Source organism: Ursus americanus, chromosome 10, assembly GCF_024610735.1.
Source record: "Ursus americanus isolate L20-20 chromosome 10, mUrsAme1.1.p, whole genome shotgun sequence".
Taxonomy (NCBI): Eukaryota; Metazoa; Chordata; class Mammalia; order Carnivora; family Ursidae; genus Ursus; species Ursus americanus.
In genome coordinates this window covers 52,923,969-52,948,977 of record NC_142136.1, presented here as the reverse complement: position 1 = coordinate 52,948,977, position 25,009 = coordinate 52,923,969, and the positions used below count along the sequence as shown (strand labels likewise).

General features: G+C 39.4%; 1 protein-coding gene across 2 annotated transcripts in view; it reads left to right on the top strand.

Annotated features, from left to right (window-relative positions):
* Positions 1-23,332, top strand: part of TSC22D1 (TSC22 domain family member 1) — a 131,180-nt gene extending 107,848 nt beyond the window's left edge. The window contains exons 1-3 of one of the 2 annotated variants that reach the window (XM_045796772.2): positions 19,968-20,343; positions 20,750-20,801; positions 21,947-23,332. In XM_045796772.2, the coding sequence (XP_045652728.1) occupies positions 20,219-20,343; positions 20,750-20,801; positions 21,947-22,204 (435 nt within the window). In that variant the 5' untranslated portion in view covers positions 19,968-20,218 and the 3' untranslated portion in view covers positions 22,205-23,332. Of the gene's footprint in view, positions 1-19,967; positions 20,344-20,749; positions 20,802-21,946 lie in introns of those variants that run through there. The other variant, XM_045796770.2, reaches the window with a different exon arrangement.
* The last annotated feature ends 1,677 nt before the right edge of the window (positions 23,333-25,009 follow it).

The following is a 25,009-nucleotide window of genomic DNA, read 5'->3' as shown; positions in this document are numbered from 1 at the left end:
TTGGGGTGGGATAAGGTCTGTGTTTCATACAGACTCTCATGTGACTTGCATGGTGCACTTTGAGAAGCATGTGATTTAGAGTATTGAGTTCTTTAATACATATCAGCTATCTTCCTGGACTTCCTTTAGGGCTTGCTTAATTTCCAGCTGAATGAATTAAACCATCTTTTTTTTTCCAGTCCCCCAAACTGTTGAAATTGACGTCTGTCCTATCTTTTCTACCCTTGTGTGTTTAAACTGGATTCTCTATCTCCTTCATGGTTTGTTGGTGGAAACAGATAAAATGCGCGTGTTTTATCCACTACTTTTACTCAGAAGTAGTTTTAAACAGCTTTGTTGTAGAAGAAAGTAAATTCTCTGTAAGTTTCTCATGGTTTCATGAAACTGTGCAAACCAAGGCTCAGAAAAGAGCTATCATTGCCTATCTAGTGCTTGAACTTTATAGGCCGATGATTCTACAGAGGGCATTATTTATTTATACTCACACACAGGAAAAGATTGAGTTGTTATTGACAAGTGAAAAGTGCCCCAAACTAATCTTTGAAGAAACTAGGGGAATACAAAGTGCAATATAAGACCTATTACTATATTGCTATTAAGTGCACAGCAGAGCTTCTTAAATGCACTGTGTATCATGATTCTGATCTTAGTAAACATTCTCCACCCAGAGGAAAAGGACAAGAAGCCGAAGCACGGGTAATCTCCTGCATCATATATTGCTCACTGCATGTTCCTGTGGTGCTTCATGGCTACCTTGACCTTATTGGGACTCTTGACTATCAGAGGAGCATGTCTCTTAACTGTTCTTTCCGTTTGAAAAGTTCTCCCATGATTAATTCCTTCATTTCCTGCAGGTCTTTACTCAAAACATGCTTTCTCAGGGAGGCCTTCCTTGACAACTTTGTCTAAAGCTTACCCCTCTCTGATACTGCGTGTGCCTGCTTCCATTCTGCAGTTTGTCTCCCCGCACCATCACTACCTTGTGTCCTGTGCGTGTGCTTTAAGCCCACCTGAACGTAGGTTCCATGAGGGCAGGGATTTTGTTCACTGCTGAACCCCCAGTGCCGGGCACAGAGCAGGAGTTCAGTGTATGTTTGTTGGATTTTCTCCACTTTTTCAACTGTTTCCATATTCCAGTGATAACCAGTCTTTCAAGACTCTGGGGATTACAAAATATGGTGTTATCTGTTATGTTAATACTGCAGAAATATTTTTTGCTTTTCCTAGTGGTGATAAGTATGGCCTTAATCAAGTACCACAACTCCTTTGTGCCTCAGTTTCCTCATCTATATGAAGGAGGACAGTAATGGTACCTAGATGAGAGAGCTGTTGGGAGGATAAATGAGTTACATGGAATGGGCTTGGACTAGGGATTAAAGAGTCCTAAGTACGATTAAGTGTTTGCTACTATTATTATCATTATGATTATTATTACTGTTCATTTTCCTTCATTCAGTAACACCATATTGAGCGTTTTCTATATACTAGGTTCTGATCCAGGTGTTTGGGACACGCTGGTCAATAAAACAGTAAGTCCCTACCCTCCCCAACCTTCTAGTGCAAGGAGGCAGACAGTAAACCTAGTAACTAATGGGAATGACACTTTGTACGCTTTCAGGCTAGGGAAGTATTGCCCTCTGAGTGGGGCCGGGGCAGTGGGAGCACCCAGGGCTTTCAGTGGCATTGATCACGATCTTAGTTTGGTAGTGGGTTTGTGGGTGTTTGTTCTACTGTTATGCTTCATAAGCGTTACTTGTATTTTGTATACTTTAAATACTTGATTAGGTAAGATAATTGATTTTTTAAAAGTCCCTTAATATTAACCTAATTGGTGTCCCTTCCATTTATTAAAGGAAGAGTTGTTTTTAATTAACTCTGCTTTTACTCACAGTGTCTATTTGAAATATTTAGTTTTATGTAATTTATGCCGAATTATTCAGACTTGGGGTAAATGATGGGAATTATGCTTTGTCACTGACACCATTGTAATGACTTTTACAAAACATCTTGTTTTATTCAAAATAATATCACTGAATTTTAAAAATATATGTAGTATTTAATTTGTATATTAGAATGAGGGATTTTTAAATTTCCCACATTAGACTAAATTAGAGAAATCATTTTGTGTTTTTACTTTGCCTTCAAACCAATTACAAAACCGTTAAAGCCTATTAAGACCATTCCTTTTTATTAGAAACACAAGTTGAAGTCTGATAAATCAGTATGTTTAAGATATAAATTATCCCAAAGTGTCTAACCATAATGACTACAAGTAACCTTTATGACTTTAAGGACAGGTGTAAGTTTTTTACTAAATTAACCATGCATTTCTGGGGTGTCTAGGAACTGCCCACCTTTTGGTTCTGTGTGGTAGTGGAGTCGTGCTCTATACCAGCACCCACTGACTGGAATATGTTTAAGTATGATGTTACCTTGGGCAAGTTTGGCTGCTCTAAGCCTCAGTGTTTTCATTTTTTCTTTAAGTGAATAAAACAAGGGTACCTACTACCTCACAGTTGTTGTAAGGCTTAAATAAGAAAATGCACATATAACCAGTTGATTGAGAAGTCTCAACTTTCCAGGGTATGAATATGTGGTGGTTTTATTTTTCTAATAATCGTACCAGCTTTGCCCTTTGCAAGCTCCTCGTTTTTGCTGTTTAATGGGTCTGCTTCACAGTATCTCACTTTAGTTCTACAACTAAAGTTAGTTTTCTGACTTACTGTTTAAGGAACTTTGGATTCTTAAGACTTAGTTTTATTATTTAATGACTTTATATCATATTTGCTTCAAAGCTGTCCACTTCTGCCAAGCCAGGCTAAGCTTTTGTCTCTAGCAGTTTGGAATGGAGATGCAGGGGGGCCTGGTCTGTTCCCCTATCTATCAACCCCTTCCCCACTTCCCTGAGCAAGCTTCCTTGGTGTGGGGCTGGGGAGAGGGAGAAGATGGATATCCCTTCCTCAGACCTTGCAGTGCTCTCCTTGGTCAGACTTCATGGCTATTGTGTTTGTGATCTGTGGGTGTGATATGGACCTGTGGTGGCCCCAACAGGCCCCAACATAAGGGTTCTCCCCCTGTAGCTCACCTAGTTCTTGCCAGTCCCTTCAGAGACATGGCCTCGTCTTCTAGTTGCCCCTTCACGGCTGGCTTTATGCTGTATTCTTCTGGATCTCCCTCTATAACTATTTACTGAGGTGTCTCACTCCCTGGGGAGAATAAACATGTAAGGTTTGGCTTTATTTCTTCAAATAACTGCTAATTGTGTCTGTTGAATCTCTCTTTCATGCTGGTAGCTGGCTTCCTTATCAGTGTATCAGTGTACTTCCATCACTTCTCAGTAAATGTTGGTCAGTCACAGTTTTTTAAAAATTAATTTTTTAGAGAGAGGGCGGGAGGGGCAGAGGGCGAGGGGGAGAGAGACTCCCAAGCAGGTTCCACATGCAGTGTGGAGCCCGACACGGGCCTCCATCTCCCAATCCTGAGATCATGACCTGAGCCGAAAGCAAGAGTCAGCTGCTTAACCAGCTAAGCCACCCAGGTGCCCCAGCAGTCACAGTTTTTTAAAACTCAGTTCTTCACATTTGGAAACTTGACTGTCATGTCAGAATCAGAGTTCTCTTCTCTGTCCACTCTCACCCCCAAAAGGAAAAGAATCTTCGTCTGGGTTATGGCACCTTTTTGGGGGGGGTGTTGTTTGGCTCTCACGTGCTTCCCTTCTCTCCTCAGTAAGTAGTGCCCTAGCTTTGGGGGATAGAGAGCTCAGAGAGGCAAAAGGCTGTTGCCTGGTCCCGCTTCTCTGTGCTGGTTGAAGCTGCTTTTCTGTCTACCTCTGACTGACTGTTGGCTCTTCCTGCGAGGCATTCACATGCAAACTCCCTCATGAGACAAGTTTGGTGGTTCATTCCCAGCCCCCTCCACAGTCAAACCACCTTCACCCTCTTGCTTCCTGGTCTCTTTATCCAGTGCCCTCCCAGACAGGGGTCTTGCCACATGGCTCAAGCCTAGTTATCTTCTGTGGTGTCCACTAGGTCCACAGAAAACCTGGATGTCTTTGCTGTGTCAAATGACTGCCCCAACGGTGTGCAGCCCCTTAGTCCCACCATCTCTTTCCCATATCCATTCCTGAGGTAATCTCATCCACTTCCACAGCATCCAAATATTTTCCTCAAGCCAGATCTCACTGAAATGCCAAAGCCATGTTTTCCACTGCCTGCGGTGTCCCATCAATGTCATTTTCCAGAACGAGCGTCCAACCTCAGTGTCACCCTGGTGAATGTCATCACCTTACACCCATTCACATAATCCAGAAGCCTGGGACCTCGGCGATGGAATGGACAGGACTGATGTGTGGGCCTCCCTTACCTCCCACACGGCAGTCCTGTCCCTTCCATCTCCCAAATACCTTTTGCATTCATCTCCTCTTCTTTCTGTCTGCCCTCGTGATTCTGGCCCTCACGATTTCCGTTCTTTCACGGCAAGTCCCATCTCCTTTCACCTTGTACACTGTGGTCCGGGGGGCCTTGCTAAAACCCAGATGCCGTTGCATCGCTTGCCTGCTGAAACCCTTTTGTGCGGACCCCCATGCTCTCAGATTAAAGACCAGTCTCCATCTTGTGGCCCATAAGGCCCCAGCCTGTCTTCAGCTTGTTAACTTTCTGCTTCTCTCTACACCTCCCACCACTAACCCCCAGCTTCCTACTCTCTCACCACACTCAGCTGATAGGTTGCACACTCAGCCTGCTGCTTTACGACCCTAGTTTTACCTGGCTGTGTCCTTTTCGTGGAGTGTTCTCATTTTCTTTGTACTTTGTGGTCTGACTGCACGACTCCTACTTGTGTTTCAAGGCCCAGAGGCAGTCTTCTGCTCTCTGAAATGTCTCTGGCCTCCTTCTAACCACCATTCTTTTTATAAACCCAAATGATACCAGTTATCACATGTCTTCTCCCTGCCACCAGCTACCCCCAGGTCACTGAAAGCAGGGAATCTGACTTATTCATCTTAATAATTTTAGTGCCAAATATAAAGTTTCTGGCCTCTCATGGGTGCTTAGTGCCGAATAAATATGAATAAATGAAAAGGAATACCTGAAGAACTAATGTATAAGAAATTATTTTATTCTAGTTTGTATCTTAGCTAAGATATATCAGAGTGGCCACTTCTTTTGTGGTAGTCGGCAATAAGTTGAAATACTTGTATATTTGTAAATCATTGTAAAGTACAAATTTTTTATTGTTGTTTATACAACTATCCATTACAAAAAATTATAAATCATTACAAATTATGTATTTCCCACTCCACTGACCTTTGTAGTCCACTTAGTAATTATTTTTTTTTTTTTATTATATTGTCTTACTTAATTGTGAAGAGAGGAAAACATGCTAATGTCAGAATCTTGTTCTGGGTAAGAAATGGGAAGGAGATCCCAGGTGATGACCACTAAGAGTAACATCTGTTTTCAGAGTGACGTGCTGTGAAGGCCACTTAGTCCTCTTGTCGCTGGCCACAGGACCGGAGAATGCAGCCTGCTTCATTCTCTCTGGTCCAGTTGGGCTCCCTTTGGCCTTACTGCTCTTGAGGACTCTCCAAGGAACTACCAGGGCTTAGGAAAGCACAGTTTAAAAATCATTCTTAGTCGTGTTCACAAAGTAATATGCCTGTAAGTAGGCTGTGTCAGTGTGTCTGATGACCCCCCTCATGGCCAGGACCTCTTCCTGGGGACTGGGGAGCACCTCTGGAGATGGTGGTACTCACTGGCACTGGGCTGGCCTGAATGCCTGTCAGCGTCTCTGGTATCATAATATAATACAACCAGAGCTTGAGAGGGCCGGCTCTCTCCAAGAGCCCAAGATCTTTACTCAGGATGAGGCCTGGAGACCCAGTAATCGGGGTTTGCCATCTCTATACTCTTCCAGCTCTCATATTCCTTAGTTTATATATATATATGTGTGTGTGTGTATGAACTATATAATATATAGTGTGTGTATATATATACAAATATATAATATATAAATAAACATGTATATGAATATGAAAGTATGTATCGATTTAGAATTCCTGTTCTGCAGGTCTAGAAGACAATATATTGAATCAAAAGTTGGTTTTATGCCTCATCCTACAATTAAGTAGATAAACCCTGGACAAAACTGACAATGTCTTTGAGCTTTCATTTCTAAACCTACAGGAAAAAGGAAATTCGAACTATACGACCTCTAAGGTCCATTTCAGTTCTAGAATACTGAATAGACCAATTTAAGAAACCCTCAGGCCCTTTGAAGTCACAGAGCTGGAGTTCAGAGACCATAATATGGAAATGTGTCCTTTGATCAGAGCAGAAGGTACTTATTAAACATGCAATGTGTCCCCAGCATACAGAGTTACCTTTCCAATTTGTTAATGCTTACTGAAGTCTGTAGTGCATTAGAAATTCAGTAGCCGTGTAATACCCTTGAATTTACATTAACCTTTGTAAATAAAACTCTTCAGTTGAGCTTTATCTGATTGTTTTAGGGTCACCAAAGGACTGACTCTAATGGCCCTAAGTGTTTCTGTATGCATAGAATAATGGTTAATCCACCTCCTACTGGCCCTTCTTCCTGTACTGCTGATTGTTGATATCTTCTGGAATTTACATGAAAATGTGGCTTAAAGTAACTAGTTATTTTTAAAAAGTAAAAGAAGAGATCGAAGTATCTATTTTCCATAGTTGTGCAAAAGTAAAGTAGGAATGGTATTCGTTTTTGATAGGAGACTAGCATGAGGTTCTTGAAATAGAAAATCGTAATCAGGACAACTTTTTACTTCTTCAGATGTTTTATATAGAGTATCATCTGGCTTCTAAATCTGAGACGCCCTTTTTACTTGTGCCTCCTGATTTTCATAATCTATCATTATTAGGAAAAGTGATAATTTATGAAGAAATTTGAGTTTGAGGACCTTATTGTCACAGATAAAAAAGAAAAAAAAGAATGCTGCCCATTTGAATCCTATTGCTTAAAGACATTGAGTCTTTTTAGGATGTGAGCATTCTTTTGGAATTTGTAGTTATGTTAAATAAGGCAAAGAAATAGAGGTATATGCATGGGAGATTGTTTTCTAGAATTATAACAATAATTTAAAAGTAATCATTAATGTTTAGAAAGAAAATATACAGAAAAATACAGAAAATAATATACTTATAGAGGGTCTTATATATGTGTATAAGTAAAAGATCTTTTTAATGACATTGATTTTTAAAATTTTTTGTGTATTTTTAAAGGTGCATTTATTTTATTTTTTTAAAAAGATTATTTATTTATTTGACAGAGAGAGAGAGAGAGAGCGCATGCACAAGCAGGGGGAGGGGCAGAGGGAGAAGCAGGCTCCCTGCTGAGCAAGGAGCCCAATGAGGGACTCCATCCCAGGACCCTAGGATTATGACCTGAGCCAAAGGCAGGCTTAACTGACTGAGCCATCCAGGCACCCCAAAGATTTATTTACTTTAGAGAGAGAGAGAGCATGCACACTGAGGGGCAGGAGGGAGGAAGGGGCAGATGGAGAGGGAAAGAGAGAATCTCAGACTCTCTGCTGAGCACAGAGCCTGACATGGGGCTCAGTCTTACATGCCTGAGATCATGACCTGAGCCGAAATCAAGAGTCAGTAACTTAACCTCTCAGGCACTCAGGTGCCCCATGACTTTTAAATTGTTTTTTTAAGAATTTATTTTTAAAAGATTTTATTTTTTTTTACGTAATCTCTACACCCAGCATAGGGCTGGCTCAAACTCAACCCCAAGATCAAGAGTCGCACACTCCAGTGACTGAGCTAGTTAGGTGCCCCAATATATATAAATATATTTAAAATATATAAATAAATATAAAAGATTTTATTTAAGTTTTATTACATTTGGTTAGGGTTTTTGAAGTTCTCACACTCAAAAGCAAGTATTTATTTTTTATTTTTAAGATTTATTTATTTAAGAGAAAGAGAGTGTGAGAGAAAGCACGAGTGGGAAGGGCAGAGGAAGAGGGAAGGAGAGAGAAAATCTCAAGCAGACTCCACGCCACCAAGTATGGAGCCGGAGGAAGGGCTCAATCCCATGACCCCAAGATCACGACTTGAGCTGAAACCAAGAGTTGGATGCTCAATCGACTGTGCCACCCAGGTGCCCCAGTGTTTCCTTTTTTTTTTTTTTTTTTTTTAACACTATAGGATTGCGGAACTGTATGACACATGTAACTCTGTGGGATTTTGGAATAGTATCAATATATCTGAATTAGAACTCTTGTAGATTAATCACCAACAAACTTACAGCTTTAAGAACAAGGTAAAATTATAGTTTAAAATTCAAACCCAATAATACATTTCATATGATTATAGAGAAATTAGTTATAAAGTTGGCATTTTAGGTCTCTTCAGTGAAAGTGTTCAAGTCCTTGGATTATACCTTTTTGTAGCTTTTTCTTTTTTGCTTTTATTTTTAAAATATTTTTAATCAAAATAATATATATATACAGGTATCTAAAGTAGTCATATTCATAGAAACAGTAGAATAGTGGTTACCGGAGCTGGAGGGAGAGGATAAAGGAGAGTTGTTTAATGGGTATAGGTTTAGATGTGCAAGATGAAAAGTTGTGCTTCACAGAGCAGTGTGAATATATTTAGCACTACTGAACTGCGTAGTTAGAAGTGGTTACATTGGTAAATTTTATGTTTACTACAATAAAAAGTATATGTACATGTATAAAGATCAAATAGAACTAATAAAAAAAGTTTAAGTACTTCCTTTCTTCCTTTCTTTCTTTCTTTCTTTCTTTCTTTCTTTCTTTCTTTCTTTCTTTCTTTCTTTCTTTCTTCTCTTTCTTTTTCTCCCATTCTTCTCAGTGTGCTACCCAGGAGGCAGCCACTTTTTTTTTCTTTCATTTTTGAGGATAATTTACATATAGTAAAGTTTCCCTTTTTAGCATATAGTTACAGAAGTTTGGACAAATATAGTGGGTGTACTGCCACCGCCATCAAGAACCAATTCTGTTACCCACAAAAACCTCCCCTCTTTTACCCCAAAGCTTTGGCAATCTGTGATCTGTTTTCTATCCCTAATAGTTTTGCCTTTTCTAGAATGTTATATAAATAGAATCATATATTTAGCAGCCTTTTGAATCTGGCGTCTTTCACTTACTGTAATATATTTGAGATTCATTTTGAGGTATTTTCATTTCATTGTGAGTAGTTAATTTCATTTCATTGCTGAATAGTATTCCATTGTATAGATGTACCATGGTTTGTATAACCAGTTGAGTGGCATTTGGGTTGCTTCCAATTTTGAGTGATTATGATAAAACCACTCAAAACATTCATTGGCAGATTTTTGTGAGAACATAAATTTTCCTTTCCCTTAATAACTTGGGTTGGGGTTATTGGGTTTTATGGAAAGTATGCTTAACTTCATAAATAACTGCTAAACTATTTTGCATAGTTGTAACATTTCGCATTCCCACCATCAATATATGAACATTTCAGTCACTCTGCATTCTTGTCAACAACTGACATTTTTAGGTTTAATTTTTTTTTTTAATGTAGCCATTCTAATAGGCGTGCCATGGTATCTCACTATGGTTTTAATTTGTTTCTGTAATGATTAATGGTGTTTAGCAATTTTTCCATGTGCCTGTTTACAATTCATATATCTTCTTTGATGAAGTGTCTTTTGTCTATTTATTGGGTTGTTTTCTTGCTATTGAGTTTTGAGAGTTCTTTGTATATTCTGGATAATAGGTTCCTTTATCAGATATGTGACTTGCAATATTTAATTCCGTCTATAGTTTGTCTTTACATTCTTACAAATTTTACATGCCTTTCAAAAAAACAAATTCTTCATTTTGATAAAGTCCAGTTTATTGGTTGTTTTTTTCTTTTTGCTTTCATGGAGTGTACTTTTGGTGTTATAGCTAAGAAATCTTTACCTGATTCAGGGTCCCAAAGATTTCTCCTATGTTTTCTTGCAGAAGTTTTATGGTTTGTGATTTTATATTTCATTCTATGGTCCTCCCCCCCCCCCCCCACCTTTTAAAAAAGATTTATTTATTTATTTGAGAGAGAGCAGAGCAAGCAAGAGAGAATGCAAGTGGGGCAGAGGGTTAGAGAGAAAGGGAGAAGCAGACTCCTCACTGAGCAGGGAGCCCAACTCAGGGCTTGATCCCTGGACCCGGAGACCATGACCTGAGCCATAGGCAGTCGCTAAACTGGCTGAGCCACCCAGGCACCCCTAGCTCTATGGTCCATTTTAAGTTAGTGTTTCATATGGTGGGAGTAATGGATCAAGTTGGGGTTTTTTGTTTGATTTTATTTCGTATGTGGCAATCTAGTTGTTTTAGCACTATTAGAGAAGATTGTCTTTCTGCATTGAATCACCTTTACATCTTTGTTGAGAATCAATTTGCTACATATGTATGGGGTCTACTTCTGACCCCTCTCTTCTGTTCTGTTGCTGTGTACATCTGTTGTTTCACCAATACCGTACTATCTTGATTAGAGTAGATTTACAGAAAGTTTTGAGATAAGGTAGTACTAGTCCTTCCGTTTTTTCTTCTAAAATTGTTTTGGTTATTCCAGTTCCTTTGCCTTTACAGTGAATTTTTTTTTTTTTAAAGATTTTATTTATGTATTTGTCAGAAACAGAGCACAAGCAGTGGGAGCGACAAAGGGAGAAGCAGGCTCCCTGCTGAGCAAGGAGCCCGGTGCGGGACTTGATCCCACCACCCCGAGATCATAACCTGAGGGAAAGGCAGACGCTCAAGCTACTGAGCCACGCAGGTGTCCCTACATGTAAATTTTAGAATCAATTCATCATTTTCTACAAAAGGTCTTCCTGGAATTTTGATTGGGACCACACTGATTCTATACATTATTTAAGGGGAGGAGGAATTGACATCATGATAGTGAGTCTTTCAGTCGGCGAATATGGTATATCTCACTGTTTTATTTGGTTTCCTTTTGTTCTTTTTATGATGTTTTGTAGGTTTCAGCATAAAGATCTTATATATATTTTGTTAGATTTTATACTTATTTCATGTGTTTTTTATGTTATCGTAAATGGAACTTTATAAAATCTAAATTTTACTTGTTTGTGCCAATATAGAGAAATACAATTGATTTTTCTATATTGAACTTCTATTCCGTGACCCCTATAAACACGTTTCTTGTTAGTTCTAGTAATTTATTTGTGGATTCTTTGGGATTTTGTACATAGACAATCATCTGTGAATATAGATATATTTTTTTCTTTCCAATCTGGATGCTACTTATTTACTTATGTATTTATTTATTTTTGCCATATTGCCTGGCTATTAGTTCAGTATCGGATTGAATAGAAGTGGTCAGATTGATTACAATCTTAAAGGAAAGGTATTCATTCTTTTACCATTAAGTATGATTGAGCTGAATGTGTTTTATAGATGCCCTTTATCAGGTTGAGGAAAATCCCTTTAGTTCCTGTTTTGCTGAAAGTTTTTTCATGAATGGATGTTGATTTTGTCAGTTGCTTCTTCTGCATCTATTGAGATGATCCTATAATTGTTCTTTAGTCTATTGATAGGGTGAATCACATTACTTGATTTTCATCTGTTTACCTTGCATTCTCAGGATAAATGCCATTTGGTCAGGATGTATTTATTATCCTTTGTATGTCTAGTTGGGTTCAATTTGCTAAAATTTTGTCAAGAATTTTTATATCTATGTTTATTGGCCTGTAGTTTTCCTTTTATTTTATTTTTTCTTGTATGATGCCTTTGATTTTAGTATTAGGGAAATGCTGGTCTCATAGAATAAGCTGGGACGTGTTTTCTCCTCTTCAATTTTCTGAAAGAGTTTGTGTAGAATTAGTATTATTTCTTCCTTAAATGTTTAGTAGGATTCACCCGTGAATCTATCTGTGCCTGAGGGTTTTGTGTGTGTGTGTGTGTGTGTGTGTGTGTGTGTAGGAAGATTTTAAACTACAAATTAATTTTTAAAAAAGACATAGCGCTATTTATGTTACCTGTTTTTCCTCAAGTGAGTTTTGATATTGTCTTTCTAGAAATTTGTCCATTTCATCTAAGTTGTTAAATTTATTGAAATAAATTTGGTATGCCATGTTTTTATTTTCATTCAGTTCAAATATTTTCTAATTTTTCTCTTGATTACTTTTTTGACCCATGAGTTATTTAGATATGTGTTATTTTATTTCTACACATTTGGAGATTTTCCAGATAATTTTCTGTAGTTGATTTCTATTTTAATTCCATTATGCTCAGAGAATTTACTTTGTATGATGTGAATCGTTTAAAATTAATTAAAATTTGATTTATAGCTCAGAATATGCTCTATCTTGGAAAAAATTCCACATGTGCTTGAAAAGAATGTGTATTCTCTCGTTTTTGGATGGAATGTCCTGCAAAAACAAATTAGGTCAAGTGGTTGGCAGTGTTATTCAAGTGTTCTATGTCTCTATTTATTTTCTGCTTATTTTTTCTTTCAGTTATTGAGAGAAGATTATTGAAAACTCCTTACAATTCTATCAATTTTTGCTTCATGTATTTTAAAGCTCTGTTGTCACTGTGCAAACATTTAGGATTTTTATGACCTCTTGATGAATTGACCCTTTATTCATTATGAAATGATCTTTGCTCTGCAGTGCACTTTGAATAATACAGCCACTTCAGCATTCTTTTGGTTATTGTTAACATACAATATCTTCTTTCATCCTCTTATTTTACCGATTTGTGCCTTTATACTTAAAGTAAGTTTCTTATAGGCAACGTATAGTTTTGTCTTGCTTTTTTTAAAAATTCAGTCTGATAACCTCTACCTTTTAATTAAGGTGTTTAATTGGAACCATTTACATTTAATGGGTTATTGCTATAGTTGGTTTAAGTCTACTATCATGGTATTTTTTTTTATTCTGTTCTTTATCCCCCTTCTCCTTTTATTCTATCTTATTTTAGATTGTATATTTTCTTATGATTCCACTTTATCTTCTTTATTGGCTTATTAGCTGTATCTTTGTAGTTATTTCAGTCATTGTTTTAGAGTTTGCAGCACACATCTTGTAATAATCTATTTTCAAGTAATGTAAGAACAGTACAGCAGTACGCTCATTCTCTCCTCCTGGCCTGTGTTCTATTTTTGTCCTGCCTTTTACTTCTACATATGTTGTTGCCCCCCCATACATGGTTATTATTTCTGCCTTAAACAGTTAATCATCTTTTTTTATTTTAATTTTTTAAATTGAAGTACAGTTGACATACAAAATTGTTTCAGGTGAAGAGCATAGTGATTTGATACTTTTATGCTTTATGAAATGATCTCAGTGATAAGTCTACTAACCATCTGTCACCACACAAAGTTACTACAATATTATTGACTGTATTCCCTATGCTGCACCGTACATCCCCATGACTTATTTATTTTATAACTGGAAGTTTGTACCTCTTAATCCCCTTCATCTATTTTGACCCGTCCCCACAACCCCTCCCCTCATATCTATGAGTCTCATATCTATGAATTTGTCTCTTATCTATGAGTCTGTCAATAATAGTCACTTATTTATCTCTTAAAAGAGATAGTTAGGGAACAGTTTTTTTGTATTTAACCGCGTAGTTACCATTTCTGATATTCTTCATTCTTTTGTGTAGATTTAGATTTCCATCTGGTATCATTTTCCTTCTGTCCAAAGAGCGAACTTTAAAATTTCTTCTAGTGCAGGGCTGCCTGTGATGAATCCTCGCAGCTTTTGTATGTCTGTAGAAGAATGAATTTCACCTTTGTTTTTGACAGGTGTTTTCACTGGACATAGAATTATAGGTTGACAGGGTTTTGAAATTTTTCTTTTAGCACTTTAAAAATACTGCCACACTGTCTTCTGTCTAGCTGTTTCCAACCCACAGGTCGGCTGCATTCTTATCTTTGTTGCTTTGTGTGTAATCTAGTTGTTTTCTTGGGCTGCTGTTAAATGTTCTCATTATCACTGGTGGGAAGCCATCTGATTATTACACACCCTTGTTGCAGTTTTTCCACAATTCTCTCGCTTGAGGCTTAGTTCTTGGATCTGTGGATTTATTATTTTAATAAAACTTGGGGCAAATTGCCATTATTTCTTCAAATATTTTTCCTCTCTCCTTCCCTCTTCTCTTCTTTAGGGACTTCATTAAAGATATATTTGGTTACTTGAAATTGCCCCACAGTTCAATGGTATTTTTTCTTGTTTTGTTCTTTTTTTCAGTTTTTTTTCCCCTCCCTGTGTTTTATTTTGGATACTTTCTATTGCTAACACATCACTAGTATTTATTCTGCCCTAATTTACTGTTAATCCCATGGAGTGTAATTTTCCTCTCAAATGTTTTATTTTTCATCTTCAGAAATCGAATTTCATTATACCTTCCATACCTCTACTTAATATGCTAATTTTCCCTCTATCTTCTTGAACATATAAAATATGGTTATAATAATTGTTTTAATGTCGTTGTCTATAATTTATATCATCTTTGTCATATCTGGGTCATTTTGATTGATTTTCTTCTTTGTTATGAGTTATATTTCCCTGCGTTTGTATGCCTGGTACTTTTCATTGGATTCCAGACACTGTGAATTATTGGATGCTAACTGTATTTTATTTAATATCCTAGAGCTTTGTTTTGGGACAAAATTAAGTTACTTGGAAACAGTTTGATCTTCAAGGCTTCCTTTAAAATGCTTTGCACAAGACCAAAACACCCTTTAGTCTAGAACTAATTTTTCCCCACGACTCTGGCAGTATCCTTCTGAATATGTGATGCCCCGTGTTTACAAGTTGTTTTTTGTTTTGTTTTTACTCTGGCTGGTGGTAACACCAACTATTCCTGACCCTGTGTGATTTCCAAAAATTGTTTCTGCATGTTTCTTTTGGGTGGCTCTTTCCTCGCCTTGGTAGTTTCCTCACTTGCTTGTGCTGATAAGTACTCATTTGCAGCCTGGGAGCAGAGGAACCCTCCTCACATCCCATTCTTTCTTTTACTTTAAGAAAATACATCTACATCTCTAAAGATCACACAGAATGAATAGAAAAAAAATTAAAAAATAAAAAAATATATATATATATATTCCCCCTTTTTTCAGTCCCCCTGTCTATTCCTCAGAGCCAAAAATTTTTGTTTTCTTATATATACCTACACATGTCTATGTAATTTATTTATACTGTTATTTCTTTTTTAATTTTAGATATTTTATAATCAGGCTGTCGTAGATTCAGATTTAGCACTTTTAAACTATTCTTATGGCTCAGGTTTTTTCCCCACCACCTTCCCAATGCAGTTACCTTTTTAAAGTTAAACCAGTAAAAAATTTCAAAATTAATATAGTATGTAAATTTTATTGACAAGCATACTAGTTATTTTCTTGCTTTTGTTTCCTGTAAAATTGCTTTGAACTTATCCAGTTGCTCCATTAGATGTGTCCTACACCTGTCTGTGGCTCCCCTCCCCCCCTGCAAATGCTCCGATGTATTGGATCATCTCTCTGTTTATTCGCACCCACCAAAGCCCTCCCTCCCAGCGACTCCCATCTTTCTGCACCCTTACAGATCAGGTGCTGCTCAGGCTTGCTTAGCAGCTGTCATCCTGAGAGTTCCTTCCCCACCATCCTGTTGAGTCCCTCCCTTCTCTCCAGCATTTGAGTCCCTGGTTCACGTTTCCCTACACCTTTTCTCTCTCTTTTTTTCCTTTTGAAATATACAGTATTCTTTATTTCTAAAAATTTCAACCCTTTTGCCTCATTTGTTCTTCCATTTTGGTGTCTGAAATCTGAAAATGTTTTTGTTCTGCCTTTACACTTACATGATGATTTGGCCACATGAGAATGTTTTCTCTCACAATTTTCTCCATTGTTCTCTGACAGCCAGCAAAAACCATCGGATTATTTTTCCTGTGTTTATAACTTGTTTTTTCTGTTCGGAAGCTTTTAAGATTTTCTCTGTTCCAAGTGGTCTTTACTTTCATGCTGATATGCTTTGGTGTAGGGCTTTCTTTGTGTTTTTAAAAAAAGATTTTATGTATTTATTTGTCAGAGAGAGAGAGAGCACGCACAAGCAGGGGGAGCAGCAGGCAGAGGGAGAAGCAGGCTCCCCGCTGAGCAAGAAGCCCAATGAAGGATGCCATCCCAGGGCCCTGGGATCATGAACTGAGCTGAGGGCAGACGCTTAACTAACTTAGCCACCCAGGCATCCCAGGGCTTTTTTCATTTATTGTGGTGGCCATTTGGTCATCTCGTTTATGCTGGAGACTTGTGCCCTTCAGTTCAGGAGAAATTCTTTAATTATTTCTTTGTTCTGTGGTTTTGGAATCATCCGATTCTGATATTGGACCTCCTAGATTTATCCTTTTAGTTTATTTCTCAATTCCATCTCTTTTTCTTTTATCCTACTTTTTGGAAGGTTTTTCTCATCTTTATCTTCCAACTTTTCTACAGAAATCAGGGATATTTCAAATATGGCTGAATTTTGTTTTGATGTCTTTGGAATTGTTTCTTCTTCTGACAGTATGTGGGACCCAACACAAAACATTTGTTGTTTATCTGCAATTCACTTTTAATTGGAAGTCCTGTGTTTTATTTGAAATACCTCATAACCTAATTCCAGGACTGAGAAAGGGTAAATTAGGAAAGGGCAAGTGAGCTGGCGGTTCCTGGACCGCGAGATTTGTTCAGGGATGGGGTGATATACTTTAGTGTCTTCCCTGGCAGTCACTTTAGATTTGCAAGGAGTTTGGACAGAGGGAGAAACAGGTTATCCTATTTGAGTGGTGGAATCCGAACTGTACCTATATTGGCCAAGTCAGATGAGGTTTGGTAGAAAAGCACGCATTACTGAATTAAGGAACACAGGGCCTGCCCTTGCTCCTCTTCTTATATCCTAGCATGCATGCTACCAATGTGCAGAGGGCATGGAATTGGAATCCAGGTAAAAGGCTCTTAGGCAAAACAAAACAAAAATAAAAACAACAACAAAAAACACGCCAACCTATAATATTCGGGCTGTTTCCTATGCTTCAGAGTCTCCATTGGAGTGAGACCTGATCTCTGCCCAGTGCCTCACAATGGCTGTTGTCATCCATGCCTTTAGGGAGGCACAGTGTTTTCCCTGTCCTATCAGCTAGTCTTTGTTGAGCTCTGAGTAGGCACCAGACTCATAGACGTTTTGTCTTACAAAGAGAAGTATCTTTGAGAGTAATTCTAGTGACTTTGTGCCTCAAATACTTTTGACCCATGGGTTTCCCCTCCGTGGAGCTTTCTTCCAGTTAATTTGCCTTCTTTTTCAAATTGTCTTTCCATTCTGCATATAAAAATCTAGTTTGAAAGGAATCTAGCACGTTTATGTATATGAGAGCGATAGATTTCTAATAGTTTGATGGGGGGCTTATATCCTCTGGCCCTGCAAATTCTCCAGAAATACATGACAAATGGTCAAGGATGTACATACAAGATATTTCTTGCAATTTTATTTAAAATAGCAAAATATTAGAGATGACCATAATGTCCCTCTGCAGAGATATGGGTTAAACAGACTGTGATGGCTTATATTGGCTTCTGTAGCTTAATCCAATGGTGATCTGTTGAAACAAGTGAAACGGAAGCATAACCAGCTTGTTTCTTTGTGTTCAAGAACATCATGAATAAATAAAATTCAGTTAATTTAGTAATCTTAAACTTCATCTGGGAATTTTAAATTTATTTCTTCATATGACATTAAAAATTTATTTTTGGGGGCACCTGGGTGGCTCAGTTGTTAAGCGTCTGCCTTCGGCTCAGGGCGTGATCCCAGCGTACTGGGATCGAGCCCCACATCAGGCTCCTCTTCTGAGAGACTGCTTTTTCCTCTCCCACTCCCCCTGCTTGTGTTCCCTCTCTCGCTGGCTGTCTCTCTCTCTGTCAAATAAATAAATAAAATCTTAAAAAAATTTTTTTTTTATTTTTTAAGCTTTTTTTTTTTTACAGTATAAGATGATGCTTTCTTGAATAATTTGTCCTGTGCAGTTCAGCTAAAATATGTAGATAGATTTAATTACACAGATAGTTTGTGGTAACTTCAACTTTCAAAATATAGAAGCTATTGTGTAGTAAATAATAATTCTGTCTAGCACTCACAGGCAGAGGGACACATCCCTGGTTTCCGAATTACTGATTTTTAACTTCCACTTACTCTGTTTCTTGTTACTGAGAATGGGTGCCTTCCTCAAATGAATTTCTTTCATCTGAGATAGTATATATATCAAGTTTTGTAAATCACAAATATGCTAACAAACATTGTTATTCAAAAGCCAAGGCTTAAAATTTGGAGAATATTATGACCCTTAAAATAAAAAAGAATGTTACTGCTTCATAGTCAGACTTATGTTTTCAACCCAAAAGAGAATTAATTGTCCTTGTCATCATCTACCACATTTGCCAGATTTGCTCCCTAATTCCTTTAGGCCATTTCTAGAACCAAATGCTCCCGGGCAGCACTGGGTCGACTTAAAAGAATGCCTGAAAGGCTTTGATGGCAATTAAAATGTCCTAAATTAAAGGATGCTGAGGATTGAAGGATGCAAAATTGAGAGAATGCCTGTTTGAGAGAGAAAAGACTGTGTGTGTGTGTGTGTGTGTGTGTGTGTGTGTGTGTGTGTGTGTGTGTGTGTGTGTAAATAGAGTATTTACAGATATATGTTCTGTGGTCAAATTTTATATTGAAATTATTTGTGATGGTACAACTTGCCTATGGATTAGAGAAGTCTTCTCTATTTGTAGTTTTTTGTTTGTGGTTTTATAGGCTTGTGCCATTAGAGGGCAGTATTGTAGAGGTTAAGTTTGCTTAACTATTGACTTGCAAACCATAGAATTTATAATAATCAAGCAAATTTAAAGCCTTAGATTTTTAGTGTATTAAATTGTAGCCTCAATTGATGTATCCTTGCAAATATTTTAAATTAATAGAGGAAATAAGCAATGGGCTAGTCATTTTTACACCCAGATCTCTTGATTTTGGTTTGGGGAAGGGAATTACTTGGTCAGTATGGCCATCAGGATGAAACACATACATTATAATACTTAATCCTTATGTAAGAAGACTTATAGGGTTGAGACTTAAAGGAATTGCCACCCACTTCCAAAAACTTGCTTTAGGAACTTACTGAAAATAGATCGATGTAGGATTCAACCTGTGGATTGAGTTTTATAGCTATAAATGGAAGGAGGGAGATATGATTTTAAGGCTTATGCCTCTAGGGACGTTTTGGGAAGATCTACCTGATTTCTTCATCTGATGAGTTCCTTTTTGCTTCAATAGATATATGCCTAGCAAAGAATATGTAATGTTTTTGTTTTGTTTCTACAAGTAATTAATAGATCCATGAAAAGGTAGTATTTCTCAGAAAGCAAATGTGATTTTTCCCTCCAAAATTCACTACCTCTTTAAAAAGTGTTATTACAGTGCGGTTATTATCCTTATAAATAAACCTGCCTATAAAATCCTCCTATTACTGTTGCCTGTAAGAACTAGATAATTGAAATCGAGACACTGGAGCTCCTTCCAAGTCTTAGCGGTGGGACTGGGCATGCCCAGTAGCTCAGACGGTTCTGGTTGCAAGTAGGAAGCTTTCACCGTTTGGAAGCCACGGGGACAGGCAGCTCCTGGGACGGGGTCTGACTCCCTTAAACGTAAGCACGTGCGGGGCCCCAATTGTATTTTCAGGGACCCTTGACATTTTCCGCCGAAGCAGTGGTCCGGCTTTCCGAGACTATGGAGGCCTCCGTGGCCCCGCAGCTCTGCGGGTCCCCTGCAGCCTGGGTCAGCCCACCCGAAGAGTGGGATCCGATCGGGAGGCTGGGGGCGGGGGTGGGGGGCGGGAAGGCAGGGAAGCTCGAGGAGGGCGGAGAAGGGAGAAGGGGAGGTTCCAATGGGGTGCTGGCCAATCGGCGCGGCTCTCGCCTCCATATATTCTGCGGCGATCTCGAGTCTTGGTCCATAGCCTTAGTGGAGCCTGGCTGTCGTACTGGGAGGCCTCTCCGCACAGCGGTGGGATCAGCATCTTCCCCGGATCGCCAAGCCCCAGAAGCCGGGTTTCTTTAAATTAGGGCTGCTGTTTTCCGTTTCTCCCTGGGCTGCAGAAAGCTAGAAGATTTTTTTAAATCTAGCTCAAACAAGGCTGCTGGTATTCCCTTTTTTTTTCCGCGAGCGTGTTTTTGGCTGCAATTGCATGAAATCCCAATGGTGTAGACCAGTGGCGATGGATCTAGGAGTTTACCAACTGAGACATTTTTCAATTTCTTTCTTGTCATCCTTGCTGGGGACTGAAAACGCCTCTGTGAGACTTGACAATAGGTAAATGTCGGCTGGGATAGTTTCTTTAAATTTACTCGTGAGATACTTCTAATAATGCAGGTGAAAGATAGCCGGGCGAATTCCTTTGTCCATTGCCGAGAGACTACGGTGACATGGATGTTGTTTTTTGAAATGTTTAGAATAGCCTTCTTTTCGCAGGTCTGGCCAGAGAGCAAGCTTTTACCACATTATGTAATTTAGCCTTTTGTGGCTCACTAAAATAGGGAAATGTCTGGATATTCGTTAGTAAGAGAGTGGCTGGTGTTTTCTGGAGGAGGATATATTACATAGTGGTGTAGAATGTTCAAAAAATGATGCTAGTAACATCACAGAATTGGGAAGTCCTTTTTTTTGTTTTGGATGTTATAAAAATTCCATTTATCGATTTTCCCCCCCTCTTTTCCAGCTCCTCTGGTGCAAGTGTGGTAGCTATTGACAACAAAATCGAGCAAGCTATGGTATGTACTGATGAAAAATCATTTGTACTAAATGTGGGCACAGTACGAAAAGCGAGATTGGGATGGAACCAGTGCATCCATAGTTAAACGATGATTGCTCTTCATACGTTTAGAAATGCCGGCACTGTCTCCTTTCGGCCCGCGTGAAGCCACATACCAAGGCTGCTACCGAGAGAGAACGGGGCCCTGAGGGTATTAAATGTTCTCTCCTCCCGACGGGTTTCACGCCACGTCGGGATTTTTGCAGAGGTGTCCCCTTTTGCTCGGGGATTGTTAGGGAAGCTCTGCCCTGCGCGTCCTTTGGTCGTGGTCACATCTCTAGCGATGTGGCTTTACTAGGAATCTTACCGTTTACTAGGGAAGGAGGGGTACAGAGTGGGGATCTCAAGGGCTTTCTAGACCTTTTACAAACGGATCCTCAGTGATGTAGGCTACTGCACAATGAAGAAGAATCGGAGAAAAGTTTTGTCTTTCTCAGCCTATGCCTGGATTTCTCCTATTTTTTATTTCCGCCTTGGCTGTTCTTTGTTATTGGAGCAGCGCCTGTGGCTCTTCTCACGGGATTCTCTGCCCACTGTTGCTAGGCAAACTCTGAACCTTTAATTCGGAGCTATAAATAACTCGAGCTCCCATTGGCTGCGACGTCTGCCCAGGTTTCTGTGATGTCAGCTTAATCACGAAAGGGGGGGGTGGGGGTGGAGGGAGGAAAATGCGGCAACATACTCTGTAGGAACTGGCTGCAGCCGGTGCTGAGGGAGGCGGTCCGGGGGGCGGAGGGAGGGACTTGGGGGCGGGGAAGCGGCTACCGTTGCTGCGGGCCTGGACATCCCGGCGGCCAGGCTCCCGCCCCGCCTTCCAGAACCCCAGTGCATTTTGCCGTCTGGAGTAGCAAACGCGAGTGTGTGCATCCCTGGCTAACGGCCGCAGAAAAATGCATAGGCTTTTAAAAAGCCTGATCCCCTTATACATTAAACTTGAGTATTTTGTACAGTTGTGGTTGTATTCAGTAGATGGCTCCATGGGCGGGTTAAGTAAGCTAAAGGCAGGGTATGTTAATAGTTATGGAGAATCTTGCAAAATAATGCGTTAGAGATTCAGAATCTGGGAAGTAATAAGTTAAACCTCTTTTTCCCTCTGCCTTTCAGGATCTGGTGAAAAGCCATTTGATGTATGCGGTTAGAGAGGAAGTGGAGGTCCTGAAAGAGCAAATCAAAGAACTAATAGAGAAAAATTCGCAGCTGGAGCAGGAAAACAATCTGCTGAAGACACTGGCCAGTCCTGAGCAGCTTGCCCAGTTTCAGGCCCAGCTGCAGACTGGCTCCCCCCCTGCCACCACACAGCCACAGGGGACCACACAGCCCCCGGCCCAGCCAGCGTCCCAGGGCTCAGGACCAACCGCGTAGCCTCCTGTGCCCCCGCAGAACTGGCTGCTGCTGTCTGAACTGAACAGACCAGAGAAGATGTACTAGGGGGATCCGCCTCCACAATCACCCATTTCATTGCTCGCTGCGAAAGAGAAGTGAGACTGACATATGCCATTGTCTCTTTTTTCCAGTATTAAACACTCATATGCTTTTGGCTTGAAGAAATTTCTTAGTTGGGTGAATTAAAGGTTAATCAGAGAATTAGCATGGATATACTGGGACCTCATGCAGCTTGGCAGATATGTGAGAAGTGGTTTCATTCATGCCGAGGAGCTGTGTGCCTTTCCATCCCTTCCCTGCTCCCCATCCCCGCTCCTGAGAGTCCTCTCCTGCTTGCACGTAGTGTACTTCATGGGGTTTGAAGCAGTGGGGCTCCACTGGACTTTCCTCTCTCCTCTTCTCCCCCAGGAGGACCTTAAAAGGGAGGTCAAAGTAAAGACTGACGCATAGTCTCACCTAAGATGAGGGGAAACGTAGTTCATCGTACAAACTGACGACTGTCACCGAAAATCCATAAAACAATAGTACTACTGTGCCTCTCTCTGAAACAGTGGATGACACGAAACTCTTAGAGTGACTAAAACGGTGACAGGTAGCTGGGACCTAGGCTCTCTTACATGAAGGTTGTTTTGCTTATTGTATATTTGTGTATGTAGTGTAACTATTTTGTACAATAGAGGACTGTAACTACTATTTAGGTTGTACAGATTGAAATTTAGATGTTTCATTGGCTGTCTGAAGAGGTGTGGATTGTCTTTTATATAGAGATCTACATAAAAATGCTACACGAAGAAAACCACACCTAAAGAAATTTTAAGAATTTGGCACCGTCAGTCACTTTGTGTAATCTGAAATCTTCTAGTTGCTGAATATCTTGAAGTAAATTCCTGTTCACTGCAGTCTTTTGATTGAGCTGGTTGAATACTTTGAAAAATGATCCGTTCTAGCTAATGAAATGAATTTCGCAGTAGGGGTTTCTGCATATTACCTGTATAGTAGTTCTATGCATACGTTTCTGTGCATGTTCTCTACACAGTTGTAAGGTGTCACTGTATTTAACTGTTGCACTTGTCAACTTTCAATAAAGCATATAAAATGTTGATAAAACAGTGTTTTCATGTTAGAGTATTAACATCACTGAAGTCACTTGGCAGCTCTTTCCAGGTAAAGTTAAAACAGTTTGACTAGCAAAATCTTGAAAGGGGAGTGTGAAGGTTGGACAAAGTAGGGGTGCAAGTCGTTTGAACTTCAGTTAGACATTGTGTTGTTTCAAGCCAGTAAGGGAAGGAGAGACATAGTGAAGGAGACGAGAGCTTATTTCTTTAGCCCAGTATCACCTGGGCAAGTGGCTTCACCTCTCCGGGCCGATGTGGGGCATTGAAAGAGAAATCTCTCAGTTCCGTGGCTTTGAAGTTCTAGGAGTCTATGGAAGACTTAATTTTCAAATGTTTATCAGCTGGAAGGGGAATGAGCCCTAACTCTGTATAATCCCAGTAAGCAGCTCTAGAATCAAAAGGTGGAAGTTAAGCTGATTTCCACTTTAGGAACTCCGTCACCCTGGATTGGATGTTTTTCCTAGCGTGGATTGAGTTTCCAGCTCCTGGAAATGTCCAAGCAAAAGACAAGATGATTCCAGGTGTTTCCGCTGCTGGATTTGAGGTGGGACCAGACGAACAAGGCAGTCAGCCCATCCCATTTGGATTCCTTAAGACTAAAATAGGTCGAAATTTAAAGCATGATGGACTCCTAAGGCAAATTGGCATCTGAGATGTGAGGCTGACATGTTCTGGGGGTCATAGCAGCAAGCAGTGTGGACAGGGTGGGCTTATCAGCTCTAATGTGCTCTAGGACCTCAGCAACGCCCCCTCCACCCAATGGGAGTTGGGGCATTTATTTGTGAGCTCGGGCATTTATTTGTGAGCTCTAAGGCTTACTTAAACCCTAGCCGGACGAGGACTTAACTTTTTTGGATCCTTCGTTTTTCTGCTGTAGAGCTGGTAGGAGATTGATGGGTGAACGGGAACATCGGGGCTTCCTGAGAGGAAGTGGACAGTGTGCATGTGTTACGGAGCTCAACGTGACGCGTGTGGGGACACAGAGCTCTTGTTGAAGCAGTAAACTGCCACAGGCTGGTGGCAAGTGCCATGAAGATGGTTTGGGGAATTTGGAGAGGACTTAAAAAAGCCTTTGTCATTTTACTTTGAAGGTTATATAATTTCGGCTTGAATAAAGGGATACTTACATAGTAATTACATTTCCTTTAAAAAGAAAACCATAACGAACCGAAATCTTTAGCCATTTCATCGTTTGCTTTTAATGAAGATCCTCAACACCAAAGGTGGTAATTGTGGAAGATTTGGGAAGTTTCATGTCAATATATCATTAAGATAATGGAGAACTTCCTTCTCCATTATTTAATGGAAATTTGGACTTCTGATTAAAAATGTGAGACTCCCATGACACTTTGGGAGCTGAATATTGTATGTGAGATCATGAATTATTAAAATCAAAAGATGTTTTTCCATTCATGTTTATTTTAGTAATTACTAAACATGTTTTAAGTGATTGACATTTCAGGATGTTAAAGGTAATTTAACAAGGCATTTTCCTACTTGCTGCCAGGCCTTTGTTGGCCTGTGGGTCATTATTTTAATTGATCATATCACACTTATGTTTGGTGGAGCAAGAAAGATTTTTAAGAGGAATGGAAAGTTGTACCGGCAGTGGGTGTTCATGACGTCATCACTTGCAGCAGGAGAGACCGCTGTTCCAGTGGAGGAGACA